This window comes from Saccostrea cucullata, unplaced genomic scaffold, assembly GCF_032062105.1.
Source record: "Saccostrea cucullata isolate Sc308-1 unplaced genomic scaffold, CSIRO_AGI_Scuc_v1 ctg71, whole genome shotgun sequence".
Taxonomy (NCBI): domain Eukaryota; kingdom Metazoa; phylum Mollusca; class Bivalvia; order Ostreida; family Ostreidae; genus Saccostrea; species Saccostrea cuccullata.
Genome location: NW_026936410.1, coordinates 111,852 through 124,248, shown reverse-complemented (window position 1 = coordinate 124,248; position 12,397 = coordinate 111,852). Strand labels below are relative to the sequence as shown.

General features: G+C 34.6%; 1 protein-coding gene across 1 annotated transcript; it reads right to left on the bottom strand.

The window, feature by feature from the left end:
* Positions 1–4,259: 4,259 nt before the first annotated feature.
* On the bottom strand, positions 4,260–11,962 carry LOC134245520 (uncharacterized). The gene is made up of 11 exons (XM_062727803.1): positions 11,924–11,962; positions 11,812–11,844; positions 11,143–11,225; positions 7,838–7,909; positions 7,522–7,645; positions 7,230–7,324; positions 6,422–6,490; positions 6,141–6,306; positions 5,651–6,052; positions 4,944–5,339; positions 4,260–4,731 (listed from the first exon to the last, which is right to left on the bottom strand). The coding sequence occupies exons 1-11, from the start codon at positions 11,952–11,954 to the stop codon at positions 4,358–4,360; spliced, it is 1,845 nt and encodes a 614-aa protein (XP_062583787.1). The 5' UTR covers positions 11,955–11,962; the 3' UTR covers positions 4,260–4,357.
* Positions 11,963–12,397: the final 435 nt, after the last annotated feature.

Sequence of the window (12,397 nt, the reverse complement as noted above, 5' to 3'; positions counted from 1 at the left end):
ATGACTGAAAGCACGGATTTTCATGGCTAATGTTGGAAATTCTCAAAATAAAGAAAAAGGAGAGCTACAGATGCAAATATACACTACATAACGACTTTTCGGGCTCATGTGTTTCAAGAGCATGTTGAATGACAGTTCCTTGACCGGAAGTCTTAGGGTTACTACACTACGCCAAGTTAGAGATAATTCGACCTCCGTATCTGAAAAACAGGCATTTAAAAATGCCCAAGAATATTTATTTCGCTCAGATAAAGACATTAATAAACCTAATGCATAGTAGAGATCCGGCTGTGTATGTTGTACATGGCGGACTAGCACGTTTTGATTAAATAGTCGGAAGGAAAAAGTTTTAAGTTATCTGTTAAGAGGGCTAAAAAGCAACTTTCGGTAATGGAATGAAAATCATTCAACCGTTAAATAATTGATTTGGCAAAGTAAAAGATGTCCTAACTTTTTGGGTACATAGTTATATCTCGTATATAATTTTCACCCTAAAATTAGGGTGTTGCGTTTCTATTGACAGTGAGTATATTTATAAACTTCATCTTAAATCAATCATCCAATCAAGTTAGAAAAGAAAACCAAGCTATGATCAGTTTATTCAAATGCATCACAAAAGTTTTGTAGCCGGTGAAGACACGTACTTAATTTCACAAGAAAATGGGTGCTTTTATGAATGTTTAATAACAGGTATGACAAATAAAAAAAACGCAAGAACTCATCTAAAAACAATATTTAAATTACTTTTATTTAAATACTAGTATACATCTGTGAAGAATCGGTTCATTTCTGCAGCAATAAAAGTCATTCGTATTGTTGTCTTTTTTTTAAACTCTAGCCCCAAACACAGTTCAATATAAAAAATTACATACATGTACATTTATTATTTAGGCCATTCCAAGTTTTTTCTCTGTTTAGCGTCCACCCATCTTTCAAAAACCTACCTACCTATTCGCAAAAAACACACAAGCCAAAACATAAAACACAGGCTTAAAAGTCATAAAAATGGCGCCCTTCAAATGATTTGATCTAACTATTAAAACTGCTTTAATAGAAGAAATATCTATTCTTAAGCAAAAACAAGGGATTAAATGCTTAAAATACACCCAATTAACTTACTGCACAGAATATTTTGGAGAAATTGACAAAATTACAAAAAAATCGACTCAATTAATCAATTTCAGGACAAGGATTGAATATTATATGTCCCACTATAAATAAATAATTCTTTCAATTGTGGTAATGGGCTTCAATAGTGGTTACTTCACACACTTGTTTGTTATTGAAATGCAAATACTAAAAATAGATTTTCAACAACACTATTGAAAAAAATTATTTCAATTGTGGTCGTATTTCATATATTCATACGTGGTTAGTAAAAATTTCTTTAAAAGCATGTTTGTTACAGTGAAATACAGCACCTCTTAAGTTCATAAAATCACTAATGAAATAATTATTTCAATAGTGGTCGTATTTCAGTAGTGGTTAGTAACAATGTTTGTTATTGAAATGCACTCTTAACCACTATTGAAATAATTATTTCAATAGTGGTCGTATTTCAATAGTGGTTAGTACCTGTGTTTATTATTGAAATGTACTCTCAACCACTATTGAAAAAATCATTTCAATAGTGGTGTTATTTCAATAGTGGTTAGTATCTGTGTTTGTTATTGAAATGTACTCTCAACTACTATTGAAATAATTATTTCAATAGTGGTCGTATTTCAATAGTGGTTAGTAACAATGTTTGTTATTGAAATGCACTCTTAACCACTATTGAAATAATTATTTCAATAGTGGTCGTATTTCAATAGTGGTTAGTACCTGTGTTTATTATTGAAATGTACTCTCAACCACTATTGAAAAAATCATTTCAATAGTGGTGTTATTTCAAAAGTGGTTAGTACCTGTGTTTGTTATTGAAATGTACTCTCAACTACTATTGAAATAATTATTTCAATAGTGGTCGTATTTCAATAGTGGTTAGTATCTGTGTTTGTTATTGAAATGTACTCTCAACCACTATTGAAAAAATATTTCAATAGTGGTCGTATTTCAATAGTGGTTAGTACCTGTGTTTGTTATTGAAATGTACTCTCAACCACTAATTATTTCAATAGTTGAAAAAATTACTCTCAACCACTATTGAAAAAATTATTATACCCCCCCCCCCCCGCTTGAAAAGCGGGAGGGTATATAGAAATCGTTAATTCCGTCCGTCTGTCCGTCCGTCCGTCTGTTACACTTTGTGGTACCCATCTCTTATCCGCAACTCCTCTCATACCACTGAATGAAATTTGATGAAACTTTCACAGAATCTTTATTACATATTGCCATTGTGCACCTCCTATTTTACTTTTTGATCTGACATATATTTTGGATTTTCCAGAGCAAAACATGGACACTGCCATTTTATTCATATGGGAGGCAGGGGGTATCATTTAGTGAGCTCATTGCTCACAGTACCTCTAGTTTCAATAGTGGTCGTATTTCAATAGTGGTTAGTACCTGTGTTTGTTATTGAAATGTACTCTCATTTCAATAGTGGTCATATTTCAATAGTGGTTGCAACACTGGTGGTTCACCATGTGTTATAACGTTTCTTTGTTTTCATTACGTCCTGGTAAGATATCCTACGATTTTAGGACTAAGAAAACAAATAAAACAGCCTTATACGAGGGTTGTTCGAAAAGTTCGTGGACGGTGTAATTTTCTCCGCCGATTTGTTGCAATTCGAAAAATTTTGTATATTACATTAAATGATAATATATTTTGAAATAATATGCAAAATTTCAGTCAGTTTTACTTATATTTATTATAGTTATACCAATTTTTATGATACATTGTCAATGCCCGCGGAGCAACTGTGGCGTAATTTTTCTGACGTCGTTACGTCGCTATGTTTTATTAATCTTCATAAATAAAACAGCAGTTTTCAAATCCAAGAATTTTGTGATTATTTCATACGAAGACGTACTTATTTCAAATTTATCCGATTTATCTTTACTTTCTTCTATCTTTGTTTTCATTGACGCAAAGAATCAATAGGTGGATTTCTGACTTTTCGTCAAGTTTAATCACATCGACCTTCTTTAATTTGTTTATACAACTTGTACACCATTCATCTTGATACTTTTGACCTATCCCCAAGTTCATCTAGCTATATTGTTTTGTCTCAAAAGGAGTCTTTCCAGCTACCATACAAAATTACATCACAGCGCACTGCTCTGTGGCGTCCAATTCTTGCGCCGTTTTCAACGGTGAATCGAGACCGTCCCCTTTCATTATGAATCGGTAAGCTGAGAACCACTTGCTTTAAATAACTGAAACTTCTCAAATATGACGAGTGCATGTTATTGTGACTTCATATTTAATATCATAGATTTTGTGCGCAGGTAATGACGATATCGACTTAAAATATTCATATACGTAGAAAACGAGGATGCTCCGCGACCCCTTCCTAAAGAAATTAGAACGGCTTCAAAATTTTTATTCAATGGACCCCAAAATTGAAAAGTTGTACTTTTACTGGAAACATGGTATAATAAAAGTATATAAAGTTTCACTTCAAACATACAAATACAGCCGTCAGTACCGAACCCGTCCACGAACTTTTCGAACAACCCTCGTAGTATTGGAATATTGCAGGTTTCCGAAAATATTTAAGGTGTTGAACTCAGCTATTAGAGTCTAGTTTAATCCTGCCTCTTTATTGGACAAGTTTAACAAAACCTACCAAGCTGTGGAAAGAGACTATAGAAACACAACTCGATTCATTGGGGGTAACGAGAGAGAGAGAGAGAAAGAGAGAGAGAGAGAGTAGTGGCATAGCACTATGGATCGACAGGACGTCAAAAGCCTCCAGTTAAGACAAGTGGCTTGTTTTATAAATCATATCATTAACATACTTTCAATCACATCAATAACTTACTGTCTGCCCAATATGTGTACTGGAATATCAGCAAGAGGGTTTACAGTAATCAGTATTCCTATGAATTGATGTTAATGCATCGTGTCGTCCGATACAAGCCATGCTAGTGTGGACCGATCATGTTCTTTCAGCAGATGCTAGAAAATTTTTGTAACCCGGCCATCGGCTAAAATGTGACCTTCGTGCAAGTTAAACCTTTGAGTAAAAACAAAGCTTCGAGTTTAACTGCTCTCATTACGATTAAGGATTCAAATACATTCTAAGACTTCAGGAAAAACGTTTCCAAATAATTACTTTCATGGAAATCGTAAGCCTATTTTCCGTTTTCTGCTACCTATAGAATTTGATCCATAATATGTAATCAATATAATCAAGAAGCAGTGAATATAAAGTCTGGCGTACTAGAATTTAGAGATTATTAATATTTTAATACAACATGAATCCGGATATCATTGTTTGATCGCCATCTGCAGATGTTGACTGCATCACTTTCACAACGTCTCTTGCACGCAACCGCAGAACAGCAACGTTAGAACCGCTGTCATAATCAGAAGATCGGCCATCAGACACGGTGTATCCATACGCCAGCCCATTCACGACTAGCGTAGACTTCAAATAATTTTCATATGCTTCCATATTCCAAAATATAACGTAGACGCCATCTTTAGGAGCGGTGTATCCGGTGGTGCGATAGAATGATCCTGTTGTATCGAGAAGTTCCCTACTGAACAACACTGCGCTGTATGACGAGGGAGATGTAGAAGTTAGTTGTTCCATAAAGGCCGGGGTATTCAAGGAGGCTGCAAACATGCAATTGGAAAAAAAGTATTGACTTTGTTTTAAAGCTATGACTTTGTAATTAAAATACAAATGTATTGTATAGATTGCATACCAATCTGACATCTAGTAACCGTTAAAGACATTAAAGAATTGGATTTCAAACAAAGAGTGCTCTATATTTATAACATAACATATTTGTAATATACTATAATAGGATTTTGACAATGCTTACATCCCGGCTGAATGAGCCATCCTAAATAAGACGACCTTGGAGACTCTAATATGGCATCACTATCTCCACTGAAAAGGTGGACGGCATCCCCAGCATGTAGCTGAAACAGCTGTAGGGTGGTGGACGAGTCCCTATAGCTGCCACTGGAGGAGTCTGGCCACACACCAAGAGTATTCAGCTTAGACGTGTCCTTGTAAAAGTACACCATATAATCCTTGTGAAGAGCCTCAACGTTGAAAGCAAGAGCATAAAGTCCTGACTCTGGGCAAACAAAGGTGCCATTTCCCGCCACGTACGGCAATCCATTGTTGGTAATAACATTTTTGAAAATAAAGCCATTTCGGGTAGAACTGGGTTTTGTTAAAGGTTTGTCAGCCTTAGCATAAAAAGAGACATCTGTAAAAGTAAAATAGAATAAGAGTAGATCTATGTTTTAATAATTTAAAAAAGTTTGAATTTGATTGCCCCACGTGGGTGTAAACTTTATATTAGATAAAGTGACATTGTTCTCTGTTCACTACCAATGGCAAGCTTCTGATTACAGTCCATTATAAATGTATGCATTCCATACATTAAGCAATGTTCTTATTAGAGTGACAAAAAATAATAAAAGTGCAATTGCGCAAGTCGACAACTGCATACAATAACAAATTTATATGCAAACTACATAACTTCAAAATAAAGTGATCAAAAACTTAAACATTTACTGTGATTTAGACGCCATCCAGAAAAGGTAGAGAATTCTCCATCTATCGAGCCCTGTAAAATCCGGATTCTGACTTCGTCTCCTACTTGAAGATTAGTCACTACAAAACCTGTGGCTGAATCTGCATTAACTGAATGCTCAGATGAGTCAGAAATGACAGTTCCCACGATATTACCGTTAACATACAAGTCTGCAAAGGCCTTGTTACTACCATGTGTTGCAATGGTCCAAGAGAACACGTAAGCACCACTGTATTTACAAGTAAAGATTCCCGTGGAACTGCTGTAAGAGGATCCCTCATTGATCGTCACATTCTTAAAAATGGCATGTTCATTTGTCACAGTGTATGTTAGCTGGGCGTAGAATGCATAATTTCCGGGTATTTCTGAAGCTCCAGGTTTCTCTTGATGAAAATAATAATTTCCTTTTTGTTGCATAGAAAAAAACTTTAAATAAGCTTCGATATAATGAATCAGAAACAAGTTTCTTACTTGTTGTCCCTGAGTTAATGACAGTCCCTGATGTAAAGATAGCACTACAGTTGCTATTGCACAAGTCCCCACTGCAGCATCCGGAGCAGGGCGTGTATGACCGCTGCTGGATCTCTGATCTTTTCTTCCCAACAATAATCGGTGCCGATATATGGTTGTCACAGGCCTGGTTATATTTACAGGAGAAAATACAGCATACTGTCACTATAATGTACATAATCAATACAATCTTTGGTACTTTCAATTCATTTTACTTATATGAATCTATTTTAATAGCTCACATGTACATCCTCACAATGGCTAGTGAAGTAACGCTGACCAAATAGTGGCTTTTCCCCAAGGAAACAACGCTTCAGAAGAAAACGTTACTAATATTAATAGAAGTACAAGTAAACGCTTGTTTATACACTATATGTATTTTGATAAGTAATGTAGTCAATTGCAATTAGATATCAACATCTCAATGGAAGAACCTTTTTCTTTAGATTTCTGCAATTAGTTGTGTATTTAATATTGTTGGCATGTATATCTGTTTTGTCAAACTTCGTTTTTTTACAAAAATTATGAAAGTTTAATGAAATCTTTTACCGGTATTAGAATGTGTGCAATTTTATGGACAAATTGCAATGCATGTAATAGATTATGGAAAACGAAAAACAGTCAATATTTGGATTTGCAATGTTATGGAGATTTGCAATACATGTACTAATAGATTCTGGAAAACAAAAAACAGTTTAAGTTGGGATGAAGTGCCATGGAGAAGGAAGCATTCCCTTCCGACCGGTCACACCGCCGTGTGTTCCTTGTCCTGATCGGAAAATAACGGGAAAATCCGGCGACAATTCAGTGTGTAAATGGTTTAACATATGGTATGAAAATGCCTGTCGGGTTTTGATAGATTGCATTTGCTTATAAGGTCATTGTATCGACCGTATTCATTGCAAAATGTCTAATTGAAACAAGACTGTTGATATCCATGTTTCAACGACTTATTTGTCAATAGCTTGCATCGTTTAAGAAACTTTTCTCAGGGAGAGTATGCTCTTGTGTATCAATTGAACTCAATATGCGGGTGACAAATGTACGTACCTCATTGTTTCCACAAAGAGTCACATGGTGACAGTCAGTTGGGTGTATAGTGTGAGCACAATTAAAACAGATCGGTCCACGTGATGTCGAAAAAGCTGGTAAAAAACGTTATTTTATTTTAACCCATCAAGACCGGTGTCCCAAAGAGGAAAATTTTAGTGACATAACCCATTACTTGAAAGTTACATATACATTTAACAATAAAATGCACAGTTATAAATACGGTAGGATTTAAAAATCAACATACATGTACATGATCCTGCTAAAATAGAAGTTTGAAAAAAAAAATCACCTGGCGATCCACAGCCATCTATATTACACAGATCCCCAAAGCAACAATCATTACATAATATAGATCCATGGATTGTTCTTTTGTTAGGGTGGAGCACTGTTTTATTTGGGGTCTTAGCACATGACTGAAAAGTAACAACAACAAAAAAGGATTATTTTTAATAATATCCTATTGTGAGTGTGATTTTTAAAATCTTGTTTGAATAATGAAGAAATGGTGCTGTAGCAATTAGATTGAAGCTATATTGTACACAACCTGTACATATGATGAAAGCAATCTGTACCTTCAGAGCACTCTATGTAATTTTGTAACTTACTATGGTAGAGAGGCATCCGAGCCAAAAGGAGATGTCCCCATTTTCTTTACGGTATCTCTGCACACTGCACACCTGTCAAAGAATAACATAAAGTTATTTTTGTTGTCCATCCATGTTTGCAATTTATATGGCACCACACAAAACATTTTAGTATTAAAAAAATTATTCAAACATGATTCCCCCAAAAAGATATATTAAAGGATATGTTGGCAATTAATATGACACCACACATAACATTTAAGTATAAGAGAGAGAGAGAGAACCATCAACAACAAATAAATCTACAAAATTATTAAGCAAGGCCTTTGAAAGCTAATATTCTGTGAAAAGAATAAATTTTGAAGGACTGTTCGGTTTGTGATTTTGAATACATGTATATATTTTTTGTTTGTTTTTGCGATGAGGAATGTATAATTACGAGTAAATGGCATCTTTGTCAATATTGGATATTATTTCACAGTACCTAGTGGTAAGATTTTAAACAAGAGGCCCAGGGGCTAATTTGCATAACGGGCGAAGCAGTTATGCTTAAATTATCCCATGTTTCCCCCAGGCGTTCATCATTTGGCATAGCCTCTACACTACCTGAGGATGATTCTATATATTTCATAGCTTTGATTTTTACTTATATATCCCTATAAATAACAAGCTAAAAATTAATCGGAATACCGTCTAATTTAGTAGATTTGAAATACACGAGGCATTCCATGTTATTTTCCATAGCCCTGCCCCATTATTTCAAATTTTACTATAAAAAATAGTCCCATAAAACACGATCCAAATTTAATGATTATTTAGTTGCTGTAGCCAAATATCAACATTTATAGAATAAACAACAAGAGAATTTTAAATTATGACCAAAGCAATCTTGTTAACTTTAATTATATATGTGACCTAGATTTAGGTTGTCGGAAGCACCAACACGTGTATAGGCCCTAGGAGACTTCTCCGCCGCCATATTGAATGCAATGTTGCAGTTGATGAAACAGGAGTTGGTCAGCATGGTCAGGAAACAGATTTGTGTGGATGTTAAAATAACGGAGGAAGTTGAGTTGCTTAATAAGTTGGATGGTAATGACTGAGGGACGATGTCTGTATCAGATGATGAAGTGGAGATCTATTTGGTGATGCCGATTTCTCCACGTGGTTCAGATGGGCTGTTTTCCATGTTTACGGAAGCGGAGTTCTCGGTCTCGCGGGGCCTCGGTGACTTGCTTTTGATCCGGAGATAATTCAGTAATTATTTTGTTTGTAAAAATATATATCATATCTAATTACGTAGTAAACAATTAAACAAAACATCTATTTTTTCTTCAGTGTATTTATACGCCAGTCAAATACCATACGTATAGGTTGACATTTAACCTTTCAGCAGTATTTCAATATAGAGAAATTTACATGCCAGAGGAATCACGGAGAAATTAACAAGATTCTCTTTTGTAGTGTTTATCATATAGGGAAAACAATTGGAAATGGAAATATGAATGTATAATTAAATGGCATCTTTGTCAATATTGGATATGATTTCACAGTACCTAGTAGTAAGATTTTGAATAAAAGTAAAAAATAACTTTTAAAATCTAAATTCGTTTCATAAGTCCATGTTATTGTACTAAATCATTATATCCCAGAGAAATTGGTTTACCTGTCAAACAGTTGTTAACTAAAGAAAATAAAGACTTTATTCATGTTTATTTAACTAATATGTGTAATTTTTTATCTAAAATTTCACAATAATATGATTTTATGTGACAAATAATAAGGAGTGTTATAGAAAGGTAGAACTTTGGACATCATAGAAAGTTTACTAATTTTTAAAATATTTTAGAAATGTATTTTTCGCATCATTTACAATCAAAACAAGAGACTTTTTTAAAACACTAATGCCCCCCTCCCCCACATTGGAATTTTTCTACGCCCAAAAGGGCGGCGCCATCGTACCCAAAACAGAACTTGACCTAGACATTCATCTGATAAATCTGTATACTAAATTTCATTTCAGTACGTGCAAACTCTGTAAAGAAAATGAACGGAAACTGCAAATAATTGGAATTTTTATAAGTCCAAGGGGCATAACTCCGTCAAAAATGGCGCGATCGTACCCAAAACAGAACTTGACCTAGATATTCATCTGATATATCTGCAATTCTATATACTAAATTTCAATCAGTATGTGCTACCTCGGCGAAGAAAATAAACGGAAACTGCTAATAATGGGAATTTTTCTAAGTGCAAGGGGGCATAACTCTGTCAAAAATGGCGCGATCGTACCGGAAACAAATTTGACCTAGATATTCATCTGATATATCTGTATACTACATTTCATTTCAGTATTTGCAACCTCTGTAAAGAAAATGAACGGATACAGCTAATAATTGAATTTTTTCTAAGTCCAAGGAGCATAACTCTATCAAAATGGCCCTATCGTACCCAAAACAGAACTTGACCTAGATATTCATCTGATATATTTGTATACCAAATTCCATTTTGAACAGTATGTACAACGGTTGTGAAGAAAATGAACGGAAACTAAGTGGACCGATAGACCAAGCGACAGACAGCAGCAAGCAATATGCCCTCCCTTCTTCAAAGGGGGGCATATTAAGTCCAAAAATATGTACCAATACGCAAGTTTCGAGATTATCTCCCTTGGTGCGCTCTTTCGGTTGAGGAGGGGAGTTTCGTTGCCGCGTAAACAAACAGGTGGGACTAATATTTGATATTTATATATTGGATACATTGTATCATCGATATATTTAGTTTATCATAACTATATGATTGTTAGGATGCATTCTACATTTCGAAAATAACTGAATTAATTTAAAGACGTCATTTTGTAAAGCAAAGAAATCGTAACAAAAAAGAAAATGTCGGTGGATGTGAGACTTTTCAGACGAGGGAAGAAATTTTGACCTCTATTAAAAATAGTTTGTACGATCAAGAAAATAGATAACTTTTTATTAAGACTACGACGTTTCTTTCGTTTTAAAGTACACTTGTACCTATAATTTAAAGTATTATGTGTAAATATGCATAGTTGTACTTGATAAAATCATCAAATGCATCACTGCATAATATCATTATCTTTTTATAACTTTTAATAAATTTTAAAAGCCATAAATATCGTTCATTTATTTATGCACGTTTGTATATAGAAACAACCTGTCCCACCTCCCTGCCGAAATGGATACTTTTTGTGCCTCTATCGTAGGAGAGTTACAATCTCGAAACTGGCGTATTACTCCAGGATTCCATTTTTTGTTTTTATCATCCGTCCTTAAAAAAAGAAAAGAAACTTGACTTACATCTCCGGTCGAGCAGTATTCAATTCTCTCACAGAACCGAGGCTCTAGTACGTCATCACAGCGTAGACACTTTAATCCAAGACCTTGGAGTAAGATATGCAAAACAGGCTTAGAAAAATTATTCATGGTTTTAAGAATAAAGTAGAAATGTACAGTCAATTGATTAACGTTAATTGTTCTTAGATTAGATCCCATAGCAGGTACACAGCAACGGAGGGGGAGGGTCCCCAACCATAACTGTTTACTATTGAGAACGTTCATTGCAACCCCCCCCCCCCCCCCCCTTCCCCCACTTTTTGTTATAGTGGGGTCGAATAAGGATAATGTAATGTAGTGGTGTGTATCTTAGGAATAAAATTTGGTACTGAAAGAAGTTGACCCCCCCACCCCCCTTAGGATTTTCGAGTTCGGGCAATTTCCTTTTTTTTTTTTTGGTTGTCAAGGCTTTCGGGTTTAGTGGTTGGGGAAAAAAGCATATTACATAATTATAATAAATAATATTCACAATGTATAAACATGTTTTCGTCACCAGTTCTTCATGACAAGCTCTGCATTACCGATATGATGGTACAGAGAATTTAATATCAAATAGAAATGATTGTCTTATTAAAGAGTCATCAAGTAAAGAGAAAAGAGTAGTAATGTGATGAATGAAATGTCTATACATACCAATAACAGTGACGGAAAACAAAGTGGTCAGGGCTGCAAAAAATATATAAAACATTTTATTTACTCAGTGGTGAATGGTTTATGAGAGAGAGAGAGAGAGAGAGAATCTTACCTAACAGAAAAACACCACTTGGAAACAACATGGCTGGCATGTGACAATCTCTTCTTTATCAATTAATGCAAGTACTCTTATCTTTGAAGACTTAGTACATATGTCCTTGGACATGTTCGTCTTGTATCTTAATCAGCATTAACAAATTCCAAGCTATTGGACAATGCTTTTCAGTTACCAAATACATGATTTTCAACCAGGTCCTGTTGTCCTCTTCACTATTGGCAAGGCGATATAATTAGCAATCATCTTCAAATTGACAAGCCTCGGAGTTCTTAACTATTAGGTTTAATAGTTATTCCCAATGCTTTGGAAATAGATTTCTAAAAATATCACAAGTACTACATGGTCTAGGTATCTCACAAAACTTGAATTTAATGTTAATCTCATTTTCTGGGTTCTCAACTTTAGCCAAAATTCAGAGGATTTTCAAAATTCTTTGCCACTAAGACCTCATCGAGTATAATGATAGAA

Coding starts and splice junctions, on each gene's coding strand:
- LOC134245520 (XM_062727803.1), bottom strand. CDS start 11,954: ATGTTGTTTCCAAGTGGTGTTTTTCTGTTAG. Junction 11,845..11,923: donor AAGTGGTGTTTTTCTGTTAG/GTAAGATTCTCT, acceptor TATTTTTTGCAG/CCCTGACCACTTTGTTTTCC. Junction 7,910..11,142: donor AATACTGCTCGACCGGAGAT/GTAAGTCAAGTT, acceptor ATTCTTTGACAG/GTGTGCAGTGTGCAGAGATA.